Raw genomic sequence first — 21,025 nt, 5'->3', positions numbered from 1 at the left:
ATAAAACTTGATCACTGTATCTACTGATAACACTGGCCGACTGAGGGCGTATTTTTCTATCCGTATTATCACTCATATTCTCATGAATATTAATTTTAATAATTAACACAAACAATTACAATAAAAAATGGTTTAGGCCCCATAAAAAAAATTATTATTTTATCACCCGTTCCCTCATCACTTTTGGGGAAAATCTGATTTTTTTTTTTTTTTTTTCAATCAACATATATTTTTATTTCAAACGGTCCTTTTTCCATCTTTTTTTCAGTTGAAAAGCTCAGGATCTCTTACAAATATGTTTACTAGTACAACAAAAACATCTTTAAAAAAAAAATTGATTCCACTCTTATGACTTTTTATATATGTGTTCCTAACCACTGATTTACTTTTGAACATCGGTAAAATGGGGGTGGGGTTAGCAAAAAAAAAAAAAAACCTCCCTCCCTCATCAGTTTTTACTTTTTGATAGGATGATAAACTAATAATTTTTTTTATGGGCCTTATAAATTGAACAAAAAGGGAAACTATACATGCGAAAAAGCATTTTCAGGAAGCTTGGGTGATTTTGGGCAATTTTTGCTGAATCTTGGGTAATTTCGACCCAGTCATTTGATATATAAAAAATTGTGAGTGCACCTAGGCCTACAGAGTCTTACAGAGGTGGATTCAAGGGGAAGGGGAAGATTCAGAATTTTTCAAAACGGGGGACAAAATATTCAGAATAGGTAATGAGTAGCATTAATTTCAATATACCGTATGCATTGAAATTTTAAAATTTAGTGGCAAGACGGGAAAAGGGGGGGGGGGGTAGGGGTACATTCCCCGTCAGCAATATTTTTTCCTTTACAGTACGAGAATTGCCAATGAAAAAGAATTAAGCAAGCAGAAGCCTCTTCCAAAATCCTACTTTCAGAAAACCAAATGCTTCTAAGACTTACCACAACTTTGTTTTTCTAGAGAATACGAAAGTTACTGAACAGTAGTAGTAGTAGTAGTAGTATAGTGCCAATACATTTATTAATTATAGTAATTTCATAATAAATATTTCATAATAGTTAACAATGATTATTAAACAATTATAATCGGTAATTAGTAACAAATAATAATTGATAATACTCCCTGCATGGAGGAAATATATATTTCCTCCATGCTATGCAAGAATTGCCACCCTCATTAAGCTGTTTATTTCAAAGACAAAATATTTACTAAGATAAGCCATCATATCTCCAGCAGTGATGGCGCCAGGACCTGCCCGACGAAGGGGCTAAAGGCCCCGACTGGGAGGTGGGGTAGTGGAGCGAATCGAGTCTCACGTGGCTGGGGCTAGGGGGCCGTCATGGTTGGGTCCATGGAGGCTAAGCCCCTGAAAGTACTGTCAAGGATATTTGACGAATTATGGCGAATTCTTATTACTTATTTGATAGGCATCGAGTTAAATACGACTTCATGTGGCTATGTTTTCTAATGTCGAAATCAACTTCCAAAATCAAAACATTTTGAATAAAACAAGAAACAAAGCGTATGCATTCTAACCATCTAATTTATTTTCAAATCCTCATTCATGAAAGTGAAATTCTACATTTTGAAAATTTTGCATGAAATTTGACAACCACGCTGTCAAGGTCGAGGTTGATTCACCTATCACGATGTATTCCAAGCATCATGTGAGGCTATCCAAACGAGCATTTGTCATAACAGAACGCAAATTATTTTTAATTAGTCTTATTGAACTATTATTATTATTATTATTATTATTATTATTATTATTATCATTATTATTATTATTATTATTATTATTATTATTGTTGTTGTTGTTGTTGTGATGCAAAGTTAACACAAATAGTTTAATGAAAACAATATGGTGGCTAAATGAAAATTACATGTAAATATATTTTTTATTTGTTTATTCCCCGACAAAATGTACTCGTCTTCCCCGACGGGTGGGGGGGGGGCGCTATGCTTCCCCGACAGCGGGGCTATAGCCCCCCCAGACCCCCTCTGGCGCCACCACTGCTCCCTAGATAAACTATTTCCACTCACACCATCCTACTGGGATGGGCTGATATTACTTAAAACGTATCTGTTTCCTAGTAAGTAGTTTTGTATCTTAACTACGGTAGTTTTAAGATTTCTGTATATATAAATATATATTTTGAACTTTGATATGTACAGCGCTTTGATCCTTTTGAAAAACCGCTTTATAAATGCAAAATAGCCTAATAATAATAGTAATAATAATAATAATAATAATAATAATAATAATAATAATAGGCCTATCAAACAAAGAGGTTTGATTATTGTATGCCATCAGCAATTGGAATATTTAAGCTTGTACAGGATAGTTGAATGTTAGATCAACATCATCGTTTCAAAAGTCTGTTGTTCCCCCACACACAATAGTTATTTTTATAGATTTCGAAGTACCTGTGTTCACAATAATACAAAGGCCTAGGTACTGTATATGGAAATCTTGGCATTTCACTATCAATTCTTAAAGTCCTATTTAAGCACAGTACTTTGCCAATAAGTTGTCTTTTTCATACCGATGGCGATGCTGTGATCGTCAACGCCGCGCTGAAGCTACAAAAACGCGCGTTAGAGACAAATAATATACAACAAAGTCTTGAAATGGGGGTGCTGATGAAGTTGTGAAGTGGAGTGGGGGCTCGATGATCGATTGTGGGACGCTAATTAGCAAAATAAGTTTTTTTTCATGCAGCTACTAAGGAACTTTCGTTAATGAACTATGTTTCATACGATTTATAACAGCCTGTTTATATATAATTATTTAAGCAGTGTATTATTGGCTATTTGATTTATGCATTATTGCATTATTTGTGTTCCTAGTGCTAAGCAGCAAAAACTTGATGATGTATTGTCCCATGCTAAATACCAAAAAAATCATAAAAATATTTTTTGAAATTAACTCGCCCATTTTGAAGTAACATAAAAGTTATCAATTTGAACATAGAAATTAGTATACTTAAAAATGTCTACCCATCAGTTTACAGCGAAAAATGATAGACACACTTCCAGTCACTGAAAGCGTTTTATTATTTTTATTATAATTTTCTGGTTTAAAAATCAGAGTACACTTGGTGAAAGAAGAGGAATCTATAAGTGTGCATCCAAATCCTATTAAAGCACCCAATCCTTCAAACTCACGTGCATGCGTAGTTGGACAGCACTAGTCATTGATGCATGGCGAGTAACAGAGATTCATTGATTTTTAAAGCCTATGCCTTTATTATATGTTTTTTGTATACTACAGCCCTGCTTCTCAATTTTTAGGTGGCGACCCACTTTCTGACTCAATTTTTTTTGGCGAACCAAAGCACATTATCTGCAAATACATATGCTCTGTATTTCTATAATCAACCTCGGCTAAGTTGCAGAATATAATGAGGCTGTGATAAATTGCTTTGATTTTTATTTACTCAGCAGAGTAGACAAGGCATGAGTATCTCATTCATTGTCGGAGAATTACCGTGGAATATCTAAATTGTTTGGGAAAATCCATACACAGTCTTATGTCCTTGGACAAGATTACATTTGCGCCTCTTTTCGCACAGAAATATAAACGCACAGAAATATAGACTGAAATCGGTGGGAGGCGAATGAAGTTGAGAGTGCTGATTACGGGTGAAGGCGCTCTTTAAAACAGTATACATAGTAGCTGATTGGGACAGGCTGCTTAAAAATCATTAAAGATTCTTAACTAGGAATACTTCCAGAGAACAAAGGTTTCACACCATGCACTCTGTATCCAGGGTAAAAAACGTTTCATATCCTGAAGGAAATGTGCTATAGAGATAAGATAAACTAAAAAATGTCTAGCTGTTCATAAGTGTGCTACTAATTCATATAAAGTGAAATGGTGTGGAAATATATTTGTCTGTATTAGACAAATGCTCAATTAGAAAAGCAAACCATAAATGAAATATTCCAATGCTGTTTGTATTTATTATTCAATTGAAAACGTCCACATGGTATACAAAACTGAAAATGCACAATGCATGAGTTTGCAGTCAAATCAACATACACATAAAGAGGAACATACTCAACACTACAAATGAAACAAAAAATACAAAAGTTGCTTTTCACACTGTGGGAACATCTTTTTTCTGTTTTCAAAACCTAATAAAATTAATAAATAGATGCACAGTACAATATGAAAATTTATTTAGAGGATCCCGCCCCTTTGTTGTACATCTTCAATAATAACATTTTATTCACCTCATTCTGATAGTGCTATTTTTGTTTATTCATTACATAATTTAAGTAAACTAATTATACTACATTGATGCTTATGTATTTTTAGTTTAAAAATGAAAAAAATATCATCTGATATGGGATTTAAATGAATCATCATTGTTTGGATTAAATAACTTTTTATCTACTTGTGTGTTAGTCTACTGATGCAGAATAAGCTAATTGCTAGCTTATGTATTAAGGCTGTTAACAGTATGTGAATAGCATTTAATGCTACACTTTTAGTAACTACTTATTAAACATGTTTTGCCTAAAGTGAATTAGGATACTGACTTATGAAATTTTAATGAACTATTTTATGCCATGGCATTTTATGTGTAAGTGTTTTCAAAAGAAAGCCATCCAAACACCAAAAATAAAAATTACCTTTAGGGTTTTCTGACCAAAACCAACTGAAATCACTATTACTCAGATATATGTTTTCGCGTAAATTAGCGACAGTTTGTTACATCTATAAACCAGATTAATGAATAAGCAATGCAACGACTGTGTACCGGATTGGCAGCGTCAATGAGTACTAGAGGACAGGAAGCAATACATGGTTATTATCAGAGGTAGTTTAGTCAGCTCCTGCATAAAGTTATTCACTTGCAATATTCACTCATTCTTTATACATCAAATTATGGGAAATTTATTTAACCTCTAGATTCTCCTACGCAACTTTTGTTGGCTTCAAATTTTTGCAAACTTTTGCAGATTTTTAGTATTGTTATTGAGATATGCTAATCCATCTACTGTTGTATACAATGTCAAATAGCTTAATCTATGTTAGTTTTGTTGTGTTTACTTTTTTTTTTACAAAAAATATCAAATATTTACAAATAATCTCTATTTTAAATTTACCAATTAACTGTTAATCAACAGTTTAAAGACACAACAATGAAAACCAAGAAAATCATTGTGAAAAACATAAATAATGAATGCAATGCAACAAAACAGTTTATAGAAAAATAAACATCGCTATCAAGTAAATAAGAATGTACGCTAACAAGCTGAAATTTTCATCAACATTATAATTAAATTTCCATTTCATAAAAATCGTCTGTTAATATCAAATTTTAACAAATGAGAATGATAATAGCACAGGGACTGAACAATTACACAATCTGGCACTGGATAAAATATTATCCTTCAGTCGGCCAAAAGAACATTTGGATGAAAAAGTAAACAATAAATTATGGTACCAACAAATATCAAATTACAGATATAAACTGTATTAGATTTACTCATAGAAATTAATGTACAACATTTACACACCAAAAACAACTATTAAGCATCTACAGTAGTTTCACTTTATGTATCATGCAATTCCCGTGCATTTAGATTGAGAAATGTATAGAAAACAAATCTATTTTGTTATTGAACAGAATTACAATCTTGTTACTGTACTAGGTTGGACCCCATAAATATAACTAAAAATTCAAAAATAAAATAATGTAAAACTTTTCCTTAATTGATTTCAAATAATAATAATTTGATACAGTATTTATATTATGCATCATATGTATTCTCTCCGTGCTATACACCAAAACAAGGCCGTCGGATATTGGTACTTGAATGCCTGATTAGACCTGGGGTAAATACACACTAGTCAAACATTACGTCCTAGATCTTCCCCTTCCCCACTGAACCAACCATGAATTGCAATATGATCACTTAGTTTTAGCTGCTATCACTTATTTCGTCAAATTTGGATCCCCAAATGTTTGTTGTGTATATGTTCAAATAAGGATAAAGCTTGTAATTATTTTCCACTAACCCTACTGGCAAACCTACTAGTAGTAAACCTTCCTAATTCAATCACATCAACATTTAAACCATATGCTATATCCTTTGCCATTTACCTTGACTTCAATTAGTTAACACATTACCTGAACTTTTTACTATATATACTGTACTTCACAACATTTACAGGGATAGGTACTTTATATTTTTCATTTATAATTTGTAAAAATTCATTTGCTATTGGCATAGCATGCTCATAACTAACTTGGTTTGCAACAATACTGCTGATGCGAAGTAAATATTTTACATAGAAATGGCAATATGAAATGAAAATGAGGTTCATTTCATCAGATTCAGACATTAATAAAAATAAAACTCTGATTTTAAACCAATGATACAACCTTTAAACATATAACATTATATTCGTTTAGTAAAAACTTTGGACAATTGACTAAACAAGGAACATATAAGAACAATAAGAAATACAATTATTTGGTAGGAATTATTCATTAAAACTTTTTTATGTTAATTGCAATTTACTAATCATGTGATAAATATAAAAAAAATGTTCCAATTAGAGTTTAATTAAACATGTTAACTGAACTAAGTAATTAGCAATTTACATATAATTATATATCTTTGCAAAGGCACCGTGACATCATGAAAAGGCAACCCTTTTTTGTAATGTCCTAGCTAATAAATCATTTCTACTATTCTTTCTGTACATAATTGCTTACAACCACAAGGAAGAACCTAAGTAACTTTGGGGAAATTCATCTATGTATAATAAATCAAAATCAATTAAATTCATTGTAGAGAAATTCTCTATGGATTAATCCTCCATTCTGGTGAATTTAACATTTTCATCATTTCGGAGTAAAATGTATTGCTCACACTGGGAATTCAATGCCAAGACAGTTGCTTTGGTAACTGCCCACTCAGCAAGTTGGTACCATTCTTTAGTATAATATTACTAAATATATTATTCATAAATCTATTAAATCCTCAACACTGGCCAATAATAATTTGATAATTTATATAAATGTTGATTAATCTATCAATTTGATCAATGGATAAGTTTTTTTTTTTCTCAGCAATGTATTAACAATCGAATCATACCAATCATGGAAAGAGTATACAAGTACATAGTATTTGGGATGAGTTTCAATAGACACAGTTGGTTTGCTTAGAGTTTAGATAACCATGACATGACCTGGGATCAATTTTCTCATCCATGACATCCTGCAGACCAGAGTAGTGCCATTAAATCCTAGACCTTACCAATGACGAGATTCAAAAGCTCCTTAATAAATATTTTTGGTACAGAATTTAAATAGATATTTAGCCTGGTAGGTATTTCCCTATCATTAAAAGACATTCCTATAACAGTGTAAATTGTTCTATATCTTTTCCGTTGTTTCATTGTCCTTATTTGAAGACCATCTATGTCTTGCAGGGTGACATAATACTTTCTGGTGACATTGTCTTCGATGGTTACATCATACTGTATTCCCTAATCTACATCATCTCCAGCACCTTCTAAATAGGTGAGGTTTTGCACTGTTATAATCACTATCGCTAGGCTGGTATCATGTTCCTCTTTTTAACTATTTCATTGATGTATGCTTTCATGAGTTTGGCAATTTCAAATACCTATTGGAACAAAAATAATATAAATTAGAACATAAAATAGATTTTGTAGCAGTATTTGTAGCTATCAATACTGTTATATGTAAAAAACATACCAGCAACAAATGGAACAACAGTTTATAATGCTGACTCTCTCTTGCACTTTTATTCTTAATAATAATAGTGCAGACAAACCACCTTAGACATTGTACTAAACCAGTAAGTATATTGTTATGGTAGTATAATGTTTATTATGGTGATAAAACCTACCTCAGTTGTGTCAAAGGTCAACTCTGATCTTCTGCCTTCAACTATGATCTTATATTCATTGGGAATTGGGGCACCAAATGAGAGAATTCTATAATAAAACAGAATAAACAAGCATAAATCAATTGAAGCAAGACACAATATCGATTATTATCAACATGCACAACTTGGTTGACATCAAATTTGGTTTCCAATGTTTCACCTGGGAGTAATGATCTGAAGTCCATATAAATTATATAGTTATTTCCAAGTAGTAATTCTATGTTATGAATATTAATTTATGAATAAATATTTTTGTACTTACTTCTCATATGGGAATTCATCAATTGGATTTGGATCGTTGATCTTGTGAACAGCAACCATTGATTTATTGACGGACAACCACAGGTTCTTGGGGTATGCTTGTCGACTGTCATGACATTCTACCTCAAACAACCTTGATCCAAAGTGTTTCCAGGATCGCATGAATCCCATGTAGATGTTCTGAGCGCGCTCAGCAGTTGTGCCCTGTGACACATAGAGTAAGGTATTATTAGAGAGAAAAGGCCCTGATTCATCAAGATTTGAATCATGTTGGTGTAAAATAAGGTACTGTACTTAAATAATAAAATAGTATTGTATATACTGTACCTTGAGTGTTTTCCATTTATCTATAATGGCAGTGATAGTTGCTGACACATCATCTTTGTAGACAGACTCCAGAATATTGTCGTCTGATGCAGACTTCTGTAACCTTTTCAACGTCTTCTCACCAATACCTCTCAATGTTCCCTGTTCATAAATTGAATTTACATCACATTATTTTACGGTACATATGCTTATCACTTTTCTTTTTCTTAATTTGCATTTGTCTCTTGGTCTGTACTTTTATATGTAAAGCTTTACCTTAGTACTAATACAATAGTACAGTACTAAATTGGTATCTTACATGAATAAATGTGTCTTTTCGTTCTCTTTGCTGAAAACCAAAATCAGTATCTTCCTTTGGCTTCACCTTCAGTCTGTCCACTGGATATACCTCAGTTAGATCATTTCTATCCAAAAAAAAAGTATTTCTGATTAGTGTGTGTGTAAGCAATGATGTTCATAATGATATTAGAAGGGACAAATAAACACAATAGTATGAGAAATTTAGTTATTTCTTCTAAATTATTCAAGAGTTAATGGGTTCCACTAATAAATCTGACATAATAGATGTTAAAGCAAGCCATTCTGATTCAAGCTCCTTGGTGTTTCCTTTCAATTATTTCCAATTTACTACTACTTTACTTGTATTTTAAGAATAAATAAATTTGAATTTGAATTGAATTCAATGTCAAAATTTAGAACACACAAAATTAGGAGTATTGAAACATGTTGACTGGCATCACTTTCTTTGGAGTTTGTTTCATATTCTTGTATTCAAGAGCAGTAACTTAAAAGTAACTCAAGAAAGATAATTCAGGTAACATGGGGAACCTGTTGACTTGTTTGCCTGATAGGTATACTTACATCCAGTCACCATGGAGATAGTCTCCTTTGTCAAACTGCATCCTGAGAGCTGCCAGGTGGATGAGCTGCTCTTCTGAGGCTGGGAATTTCCCTCGGATAACCTCCTCATGAGCCTGCAAGATAATTCCATAAATATATTTTCATCATCTTTTTATAAAAATCAATTATATTTTGAAAACTTTCTTGGCAAACCATTACATATTATAATGGTGATAGACTGGCAAAAAGAGATGGTTTGTGGTAGATTGGTCTGTGAATGGTGGTAGATTGGTCTGTGAATGGTGTTAGATTGGTCTGTGAATGGTGGTAGATTGGTACATGAATTGTGGTAGATTGGTCTGTGAATGGTGGTAGATTGGTCTGTGATTGGTAGTAGGTTGGTGTGTGAATGATGATGTATAATTGGTGGCATGAATGGCAGAGGTCCCAAGTCTACCGCTACTTGCGGTATTCTACCGCTTTTAGCGACGATCTACCGTGCTAGTGTTAGTCTACGTTTTTCTACCGCTTGAACAAAATTCTTCCCGTAAATTTTGGAAAATTTAAATACTTAATTTTGAAGATCAGCTCAAGCCTAGGCCTACTAGGTAAAAACATGGCTCAGGATGTTAAAAAACAATCACAAATAAGTTTATTTCAATCCCTACCATCAATGTATATAGTTTACAGATGCCAGAAAAGAAGTGTAAATTGATGTAATTAATAATATTGATGTAGGCCTCTAAGTGCAAATAAATGAATAATATATATTATAAGTCAATCGTGACGTCATCATTGTAACTCCAAATGTTATTTGCCTATTCCCCAGAGTCCACTAATTTTTCTATTAGTGGACGCTTGGCTTGAATTTTTTTAGGTTCGTGTGCAAAACAAAATCCTCATTTTTTGTCACCGCGAATACATCATGCAACGCGATAAAAATTGAATTGTAATTGAAAATTACTTTCGTAAAACAAGCTTAATTAGAACCCGAAGAAAGTTACTTCAAATTCAATATTAAGTATGAACAATTAAGGAATTCATTGAATCAATGGACCCTCATAAACACAAGAAACCGAACGTTTAATAGGAATATTCTAGACCTATTTTAAAGACTCAAGGCACGAGGCAGCCCAGGCCTCCTCCTACTACTACTAGGCCATAGCCTAGTTATGAAATCATCGCACGATTTTACCTGTCTGCATGCACCGACCAAAAAGGACGTCAGTGACTGTATTCTCTCTCGAATGCTGAAATGTTTCTTTCTTTGAAAAAGTCTATCAAAATAGCATTACAAACAAGTTCTTTTTAATCATTTTCATATAGTGTGCTATGCGGAGCTCTAGTAATTGCTTAATATTAGCAAGGGCTAGTAATTTAACTGTTTTCTGATCACTGAATGTCAAGTATTTGATATTATGAGTAGTTGTTGACTGCAACACGACGCGCATTGTATTTGCAGGCGGCTAAAGTTCCCATCAAAATCTCCTGCGAATGGAGTTCTACAACTTGGGACCCCTGGAATGGTAAAAGATGGGTGAATGAATGGTGGTACATTTGTATGTTAATAGTTGATGTTCAGTATACTGAATGGTGATAGACTGATGTATGAATTGCGGTAGACTTGCTAATAATGGTGGTATATCGGTACACTCACTGTGTGAATGGTGTTAGACTGGTGTGAAGCACGGTGCAACAGACACTGCTTACCTGTTCAAAGAGGAAACTATATTCAATGCTATCTGGTTTGACACTTTTAGTATCCAGGAAGCAGAAGAGCTTGAAGAAAAGTTGCCATGGCTTACCTCGGTCACTCAGACCCCGAGCTCTGAATCTGATCAAACATTTACAAATTTGTTAAATATCGCAAATATATTCACACATTTAAAGAGATTTGCAAAATAGTAATACCAAAAACAAAAATAAAATAAATATAATTACTCCAATTAAAACAACAAGTTGAATGATAATGATAATACTAAATATTAATAATAATAATGCTCACACATATGAAAATAAAAAAACCCATTAATTGATCATAAGCAGGTAGACAACAATTATAAACACGATTGAAAGCAACCATTAATCAAAAATTCTAAGATGAAACATTCGACCATTGACAAAATCATTAATTACACAAAACAAGTTACTTAGTCCACGTCAAACTGTAATGCGTTTCCCTGAAAGAATGTGGTGAGCCTGCATGCATGTCTTCTAACATGAGGAAGTTTTACTTCACTAATTCTACTTTGTTGTCCAAATGGGAAAATGTAGTGCTTTTGGTTTCTAATGTAGCATTAAAACTAAACTTTATACTGTATACAGGTCTTAAAGTTATACTGTCCTATATTCATTAGAAGGATGTGGATGATCTGACCAATTACCATTGGTCTATGCTGTACTTTCTCACATCCAATACATGTGGTACTGTATTTCACCAACGAGCATCTCACAATTCTTGTATGATGTTTGAAAAAGCATTTTATATTTTATACCTTAATCACAAATTTTAGCCCCGTGCTTAATATCTAGAAACCAAAATTCATGAGGATGGATACGCTGGTCAAAAACCTTATATAGACCTTCAGTGTAGGCCTTATGACTAAATAAATATATTATCATAAATGACAATTTACTGACCATCAATTACCAAAACTGCTGATTGAATACATGACTACTGTTTTACTGCTATGCAATTTTGATCAACTTTCTATAACTTTAACATGCACTAGTAAGATCAGTTTCCACAACACTTCAAATTACAACCCAATTAAGATGGACTTAGTTTTAATGTAAAAGGGTAATTCAATTTTAAAAATTTTCTTATTGTAAAAACCAAAATATTTTTTTTAAGTGTATCGCTGTTTTATAGAAAATCATTTAGGAATAATTTATTTTAAATAAAATAAATGTTGAATTAACCAAAGTCAAACTGAATGTTGCATAGAAAGTTTCACAGAGAAAATTACCAAAGTCAAACTGATTGTTGCACAGAAAGTTTCACAGAGAAAAAAAAGTAGACTTTCAGTATAGCAAACACATAAACAGGAGTCGGAAGAAAAGGGCAATAGGATTGTATTTGTATAAAATAAAAACAATAAATAAGTAATTAAAAATAAATTTATTATTTGATTGCGGATGAAATTAACTACACAATTTCAAAAGAAAATAAAAAATAGTTCAATTTAAGACACAAAGGTGGGGGAACAAAATACATTAAGAGGAATAAAAATGGATGGACTCTCGATTCTGTGAAAAATGGACAAGAGAATTAGGTATAAATAAGATATGGAATAAATGAAACCGGCTTAATGAAATGCGTATAAGAAATAAAATGAAGGTACAGTAATAACATTGGATGGGAAATAAATAAGGGGATAAGGAATAAAAATGGGATAGGAAATAGAAAAGAAAGGGAAAAAAAACACCAATGAATAACATTAGCTAAGGGTTAGGGAATAAGGAGACAGGGGAATGTCTTAAGACCATACTCATAGCAAATATAGCCAAGCTCGACATGCCAGTTCTCTTTCATTCCATAGCTTTGCAGTTTACACATCACAGAAAGAGACTCGAAACCTGCATCAATGTGTGAACACACTAAGTCACTGCATACACCAACATGACTCGCTTTGGTTTTAATTACAAGTGCAGCTGCTAGGGTTCAGCATTACAAAATTGCTTTCATGAAAATGGAATTGTTACCAAAATTTGTGTACATTCCTCAGTAACATACAAATGTTTTATAATTAAAATAATTTTGAGCAAACTTATCCAGATGTTAAAATGGAATTGCCATTGTCAAACAGGAAACATTTTCATGAACATGTTAATGCTGTCGGTTTCATATTTCAATTTTTGTTTCTCAGTCCCACAATGCAATGCAACAGGCAGGTAGTGGGAAAGGTAAAATCTCCTGTTATTTTGTGATTCATCAGACCAGATACACCAGTGACCAAGACTGTTAATTGTTAGATTAGATGGGTTAATCTGACCACTAGCATAAAAGATTTGAAAAGAACACTCAGAAAGGAATCATTTTTCAAATCTGCTTGCTAGTGGGAGTAGGTTACTGATCTGAAAATGCAAAAGAAAACGTCCTTGTGAATCTACCTTGACTCGTTCATTCCATCTTTCTCACCATTTTGAGCTTTTTGGCTAAAAAAACAGGAATTAATATAAAAAAAAGATGCAAAATAATAGCCAAAAAGGCTGACTTGAATGATTATGAGGCAAAAAGATGACGTGTTTGCTTGTCATGCAGCTCCAATCCACACTTAACCATTCTTATCAATAATTGGATATATGCTTTGAATTAAATGATTACTACTTCCTCTGTTGGATAATATAACACCGTATCCTAACTATACCTTGTGATGATTATTCATAAAAATATCCCAGAAGATGTTTCGAGGCTCACCTTTCGAATTTTGCTAGAATGTCTGCAACAACTGATCTATCGTCTATTGCCTTCTCTACAAGGCCGCTCTTCTCATAAAGAGAAAAACGATTGTGACAAGAATCTAAATTCATTCCTTTCACCAATGTATGAATAACCTGCAAAGACACGAAAACCAATGAATCACTTGATTGCTAATTTTTGTAAATTAGTTACTAACACATATGTTTCTACTTTCTCTCTTTACACCCTTCCCCAATTCTGTTTTACCCCAGTCTCACCTGTCCAGCTGTAGTTGATGAGTTGATTGATATCTGGCAGGAACCGCCACCATGGCAAAACACTGTAGCATTCATATCTCGTCGACCCTACAAATATAATAATTTTTTAAAGAATAATTACATTTCAAAATAAAAAGTAAATCATTAGCTTAGCTGGTTTTCAGAGAAACTAGCTGTACAAAGAGTATGATGATAAAGAGATTCATTGCAGAGATCACAAAAAAAGTTAAGAAACTATTTTTTAGGTGTGTATTATTATATTTTAAGTGCAACTAATCTTTAGTTTTTGTTATTATTTCATACTGTATTATTTATGTAGTTAAGCATCAAAGAAACCAAATTTCATGTTCACCTTGTTTGTGGTCATGACAATAAAGTTTATCCAAGTTATCTTATATTTTAATCCAGGGTTCGAATTTCCCAACAGCAACGATAGCAATTGCTGTAGAAACAGCCTTGCACTGCTGTGGTAAATCCCAGGATCGACAGCAAGCTTTTAGCTGTCGAGTTGCTTAACCCAGGCTAGGCCTAACAACTGATTTTCCCCTTAAAAACAATAAAATTTTTTATTGTTGTTGTAGAAGAAGAATAAATTGCTGTAGAAAAGTCATAGCCTACAGCAGCTTCTTGCTAATGGAGCATTTTGAGGAAATTCGAACCCTGTACACTAAACAATCTGTCAATGAGTCAATTAACTACTATCTCACCAATATTGCAATAATCTCATCTCTGGAAGGCACAAATTCTCTGGTTCTTGTCCTTTTCAGAGCTTCAAGTCCATAGCCGGCATACGCAGCCATTTGAGTCTTTGGATACAGTTCAACTTGTCTAAAATATACCAAGAAATAAAAATAAGCAAATTCTTATTAATAAAATGTTAATGAAATAAATACAGTTCTAGTGGTCTGCTTCACAGCACTGAAATTAACATACAGGACAAGGTGTCTCAAATCACATTGAAATATTTGTAAATACCATACTGAAATATTTTTGTACATAGACCTAAAATTTTTGTGATGAAGCTCTTATCAGTAATCATTATTTCTAATATGCATTTGAATCAGTGTCTCCAGATAGGTTGTAGTTGTAACACTCTGACATGGATATGAGTGTATGTCACATGATGTGATAGCTGATTATAGCGCTTATATAACAGCCATAATTTGTTGTTGATAAACATGGTGACATCACATTTGGAGCTCACCGTTTGATGTGGAAACGGACGTATCGGAGGATGCTTCTGGATGGCAGGAACGTACAACTCATGCAGCACAGGATCTGCCAATTACGTAGATTGTTGAGATTGTCTGGGTCTTTGACCCACGCTGTCTGTTTCACTAGTTGGCAGTATATCTCATCTTGCAGCGGCTTTAGATCTTGGCACGTTTGCAGAATACCCTGAGAAGAGTAAATGTTGTTATAAAGACAACTCTGTACAAGATAAACAAAATTTAGGATGGCAGATAAAAGTTAGTTATGGGATGTACAGATGTGAAATATTCAAAGGAGGTCGTAATCCTTTCAAAAATTGTGTTTGAACCAATTAAAAAAAAAAAAATCTACTTAAGGTCAAGTCAAGCACCATTCATATCTAAATTTGTGAGATTTTTAATGACAAGCGGTTCAACAAAATCAAGATTTAATTAGTTGTACAATACTTCTAAATACTGTTAACAAGAACAATGGTATGGTACCAAATTGTAGTATTAACACAAAATGATTGGTTCTTGAATTGAAAAAAAAAAAAAAAAAAAAAAAAAATCACAAACAGAAAAATGATTCCTAATCATTGACATTTTTGGCATAGTGACCTTACCTGTATAACTGGCATTGGATCGGCTAATTGTTCGGAACCTTGTAAAACATTAAATATCTTGACTGCTTCATCTTGTAACGTTGTATATCCTTTATCTACATCTATAAGATGCAAGCAAATGTACACCCATAACAATACGTACTTCATTATAAACTTATGTATTTAAATGTTCCTCTATTGATTAATTATATTTATTTCAAATTAATAGTGATCTCCCTGTTTGTCAATAACTTTGTTAAAAAATATTCATTTATTTATTTTTTTAATTATTAATTATATCCAACTTGAATATTTATACTCAGACTTACTTGAACTTATGATCTGTCCATATGGCAGTGGAAGAAGTGGTGATTTGAGCATATATGGAACGTTGCGTAGAATTGGGTTCAACTTGTATATCTCATCTATTGAATCATTGTAACCATTCAAACTTGCTTCCTATAAGAACAAATAGTAATTGAAGAGAATACTAGAATTATACAATAAATTAATATGAATAGAATTTAAGTGATTGCTACACCTGTCAAACATATCTCAGTGTTACTGAGCACTATGCTAAGACTCACAAAAGCACGATACCTACTACTACTACTACTACTACCACCACTACTACTACTACTATTACTACTACTACCACACCAATAATAATAATAATAATAATATCACTTAAATATGTAGAATTCTTTGTAATAAACCAAATATTACTCCCTGTTTTTTGTTGTTGACAGTTTCGCCTGGCTATCAGTCAGGTTTCGTCAGAATCTGTGAAGGGTTTCTGCCGATGCTCGTTGGTAGCGGGCCGCTCCAGCCGTCTTTAACAGTTTATCATATAGGTGTGAGAGGTGATGTGCGCCTTCGTCTCTATTCATTGTGGCGTTATTTCTCCTTCTTCTACAATGAATGAACATCGCCTCTCACACCTATATGATCAACTGTTAAAGACGGCTGGAGCGGCCCTCTACCAACGAGCATCGGCAGAAACCCTTCACAGATTCTGATGAAGCCTGACTGATAGCCAGGCGAAACTGTCAACAACAAAAAAACAGTGAGTAATATTTGGTTTATCACAAGGAATTATACATATTTATTGCTATTTGAAACCAGATGAAACTATTTACCCAATATCACATAATTTATAAAAAATAACCCAAGTAAATAAAGAAGGAAATATCCACTAAGATCCAATAAATTGCTTCAATGAGAAATTTGCTAAAACAAATATAAATATTAAATGTATAAAATATCTGACCCTCAATTCCTTGATTAGAATCTGAGTTGGGGTTTCCAACGGTGGTTTGCTGTCTATAACCTCTTGAATTGCGTATGTCCATTTCCACGCCTCCTCATTTGAAGGTGTGTAGAGATTGTACGAGAAACGTCGACTATGAATTGTAAACTTCCAAGTACCTAAACAAGAAATTAAATATATTTAATGTGGAAATTGTTTGTAGTAAAATGCTACCAGAAACTGAAAATAAGTTAAAAATAAAAGCTAAATGAAGTTATTTGATCGAGGTAAAAATACCAAGCTATTAAAAAAAAAAAATTATTTAACTTTGTGCAAATTTTATGCATGGCAAAGACAAGCACACATGCGTGCACTGATATTAAGTAAAGATTGTATGCTGCCCTCTACCAAATCTTTCCCATCACCAGTTTGCATGCATCGGTTTTTAACCACATTCAATGAGAACAAGGATCATACTATAATATTAATCACTGAATACCGAGTTTAGTGAGTTTACTCAATACAGATTCAACCCGTAAGAGACAATGGGTGGGGGTCCATACAATGAAACAGTCATACAACCACAGGAACCACAACCATTAATGTGATCAACTAAACCACATTAACATCACAATCACAGAGGGTGTGGAATGTTGCACCCACAGTGGGGTGGGACATCACAACAAAATTGTGAACATCATGCAAGTCATAATTGTCAGAAAGATATAAAGAACACAAAATAGACAGCATTACAAACACTCAAATGGACTACTGAACAAGACAACAGTCAAGTAACAATACTAATACAATACAGAGATTAGCAATACGAACCATTAGAGACACAGGAACAGAGATCAGAAGTAAAAAAAAAAAACAGATGAGAACAACGCACATGGTACAACTTCACAAGTTGAAAACATGTGACAGTTACAAAATAAAATATTGACGTTGACAAAAACTACAGGAATACAACGAGACAATCCAATAAAATATTTAGATTAGGAGAGCTACACCGATAAAAATAATATATTTAATAAATATTAATGGTTCATAAATAAGAAAGATAAGGATAATTATACATTTAAAATGCTTAATTAATTTAAACAGTGACCATCATTAACCAGTCTAATAAGATGTTTGTCAATCTGTTTTATCATGATATAATTATTATTCTTATCAATTATTAAAATTAAAGTTAAATAAATTTCTCTAGTGGAATTAGTCATGGTAAATGCATGTACAGATAGACTGAGGAAAGTAATGCAAATACTGATACTAGCAAAATGTCAATTCAAGAACTTATTAATTTAAACCATAGACATATCTTGGAATATTTATTAATAAATTTGAAAATAAATAAGTTTGATATGCCTGAAATAGGGAGGCAAATGTGATGTTTAAACAATCCAAAATGTTTGCATTCTTCACAGCTTATAAACTTTTTTTGACATTTGATAATTTAGATTTATATGAAGTGGTACTTGGCAAAATATAATAATGCATTTGTAAAAAATGCTATACAGGTGTGACCTCACCAAGCATTGTATTAACTGAAATTGAACATCTGATTGGACAAACATGATACACAATTATAACAAATTACAGTGTAGTACTAGTAGAAAAATGTACAAAATGGTAAAGAGGAAGATACAATGGATGGTCACACATGCAAGAAATATAACACAACATTGAATTGAAATATGAATAAAGACATCTAATGATAAAATGAGATGAGCTGTACAAGATTTATAAATAAATAAAACATGGAGGATAGAGGTCTTTAAAATACTAATCATCCATGTTGTACATGTAATGTTGATTTGCTGATGGTTTTTCATTCATAATACAAGACATGCTTGAGGTGTACCTACAGTGGCATGCTGTGTGAAGAGGTTGAAGGCATGAGGCACAGATCTGGGATGTAATTCAACATGGCTAACATTTTTTAATTTAATTCAATAATGCAATTTGTAATTTGTACATTCAAACCATGTGCCTTGTACACCAAAAGCTCTTTATTCAAAACGAATGTCTCCTTGCCTTCTGACATTTAAAAGATGTGCCTCTGGACCACAACTGATCATATGAATACAAAATGCTCAATCTTTTAAATATTATATATATGGAGACACACAACCAATCAACATAAAAAACACATGCTGTTGTATACCTCATTACATCTCCCTTTATCTTATACACTATACAAAGTGCAATAAGTACATACAGGATATATAAAGTCAGGAACAGGAAAAATAATTAGAAACACAAACATATACAACCACTTTTACTCATACATAAATATCTTTACTTCATACACTGCAAGAACACCATATCATAGGCCAACCAAAACAAATGTAAACAAGTAAAACTAGTGTACTTTATAATAAATTGAGATGATCAAAGAACAAATTCAAATTAAATGAAAATCAAGGTAAAGTGCAAGAAAGTGTGCCAAAGACAGCTTTTATATACTGTGCCAAATAAAAATTACATTCCAAACACATTTTGATTTATAATTTGAGCAAGATAACAAGTACAATTTGGAACTGATATTTCATTGTTTGTAATTGAATTTGGTTAAATAACAAAGATAAATTATTGTATTTTTATCTTCTTTTTTTTATTGCTTATGGGTACCAGGTGGTGGAATCACTTGCTGAACCATCTAATCCTCTGCCAAGGTAAATGAGTCTTATACCTAATATGATGCAAGTTAAGTTTTAAGCTTTTTTAACTTTGTTAAAAGCTTCTTCCTGGTTAGATGCTTATGTTAAATCAATATAAATATAGTTAGTTTTGGGTGTCTGGACAAAAGCCAAAATTATTACAACATGGCCTCTGGCCTTGGTATTTGGTACTTCATTTTTATTGCTTTTTTAACAGTTTGCAAATTTTGTCAAATTAATTTATGTAAATAATAATTATTATTAAAATTGTTTATTTAGTTCCTAGGTTAATCATAATTCATAAAAACATTTGATGCAAGAATTTACTTTGAGCAGATAGTTTTTAATGACTTAACTCAAGTTAATACTAATTATTGATCACTTAAGAGAGGAAATGTATTCAGAATTGAAAACGTTTATCAATTAATAATTAATTTTTCAAACAAAAATTAACATTTGCAAGTTCAACAAGCTGAGAAATATTGCAATCTAGAATGCAAGAGGGAAGGATAAAACCAATTTTGATATAAATAAATTAATTTGAATGTGAAATTCTCACGCAGACTGAGAAGCCACGAGGATCTACGTGGGTAACATCGAAAGATGTTTGCCATCATCTTGTGACTCCATGTGTGCCTCCGATGACCTTGGAATGACAAACGAAAAGTAAAGAAAAACAATAAAAAAAAAAGAAAAGAAATGAGCATAATGTGCAGGTGCATTAAAAGGAGGAAAAGGGTGAATACGTAAGGGGTGGGAAATGTAATGAAGACATAAGGAAGGAAAAATTATGAATATGGGGGTGGTGCAAATAAATTAAAAAATAATTTACAATTAAAAATTATGAATAACAGAGAATATCCACAACCATCTAAAAATAGTTGAAAAATGCTATTACACAAAACAGCATTTCCCAAATATACAATATCTATCAAAATAGAAACAGTATGAAGTTAAAACTACCCACAAACATGCACTTCACAAAATATATAATTGAAGACACATAAGGAAAATATGTTTTGGGAGAAAAACGTATTTGTACTCATCATGATTTCAATACAAAATCCTCCAATTACTGTCCAGGTGCTTCACCAACTGACACAGTTTTATATATTTATATATATTCCCATAGGGACACGTTTTTTTCTCAAGTTTCTGCATAGTACGCAAAGAATATTTTAAATCACATACTGTCTGTCTCTTATACACATCTAGATGTGTATAAGAGACAGATTCTATTCTATTCAAACAGATAAATTACAAACGCAAATG

The 21,025-nt window shown here is 32.4% G+C and overlaps 1 protein-coding gene across 10 annotated transcripts in view; it reads right to left on the bottom strand.

The window, feature by feature from the left end:
- Positions 1-3,938: 3,938 nt before the first annotated feature.
- The window catches only part of LOC117106798 (unconventional myosin-X-like), a 101,685-nt gene continuing 84,598 nt past the window's right edge, over positions 3,939-21,025 (bottom strand). For 8 of the 10 annotated variants that reach the window (XM_033248240.1, XM_033248247.1, XM_033248248.1 and 5 more), the window contains 15 exons: positions 17,109-17,266; positions 16,168-16,297; positions 15,860-15,960; positions 15,248-15,441; positions 14,751-14,871; positions 14,044-14,130; positions 13,784-13,920; positions 13,477-13,521; positions 11,074-11,197; positions 9,385-9,497; positions 8,822-8,927; positions 8,524-8,664; positions 8,198-8,400; positions 7,897-7,984; positions 3,939-7,650 (listed from right to left, as the gene is read on the bottom strand). In XM_033248240.1, coding sequence (XP_033104131.1) covers positions 7,576-7,650; positions 7,897-7,984; positions 8,198-8,400; positions 8,524-8,664; positions 8,822-8,927; positions 9,385-9,497; positions 11,074-11,197; positions 13,477-13,521; positions 13,784-13,920; positions 14,044-14,130; positions 14,751-14,871; positions 15,248-15,441; positions 15,860-15,960; positions 16,168-16,297; positions 17,109-17,266 — 1,823 coding nt within the window. In that variant the 3' untranslated portion in view covers positions 3,939-7,575. The remainder of the gene's footprint in view (positions 7,651-7,896; positions 7,985-8,197; positions 8,401-8,523; positions 8,665-8,821; positions 8,928-9,384; positions 9,498-11,073; positions 11,198-13,476; positions 13,522-13,783; positions 13,921-14,043; positions 14,131-14,750; positions 14,872-15,247; positions 15,442-15,859; positions 15,961-16,167; positions 16,298-17,108; positions 17,267-21,025) is intronic. The other 2 variants (XM_033248244.1, XM_033248250.1) reach the window with 1 other exon arrangement.

Source organism: Anneissia japonica, unplaced genomic scaffold (assembly GCF_011630105.1).
Source record: "Anneissia japonica isolate Jap-2015-1 unplaced genomic scaffold, ASM1163010v1 scaffold2471_len1564793_cov202, whole genome shotgun sequence".
Classification (NCBI taxonomy): Eukaryota; Metazoa; Echinodermata; class Crinoidea; order Comatulida; family Comatulidae; genus Anneissia; species Anneissia japonica.
Note: the sequence above shows the minus strand (reverse complement) of the source record. Positions and strands in the feature narration are given on the sequence as shown.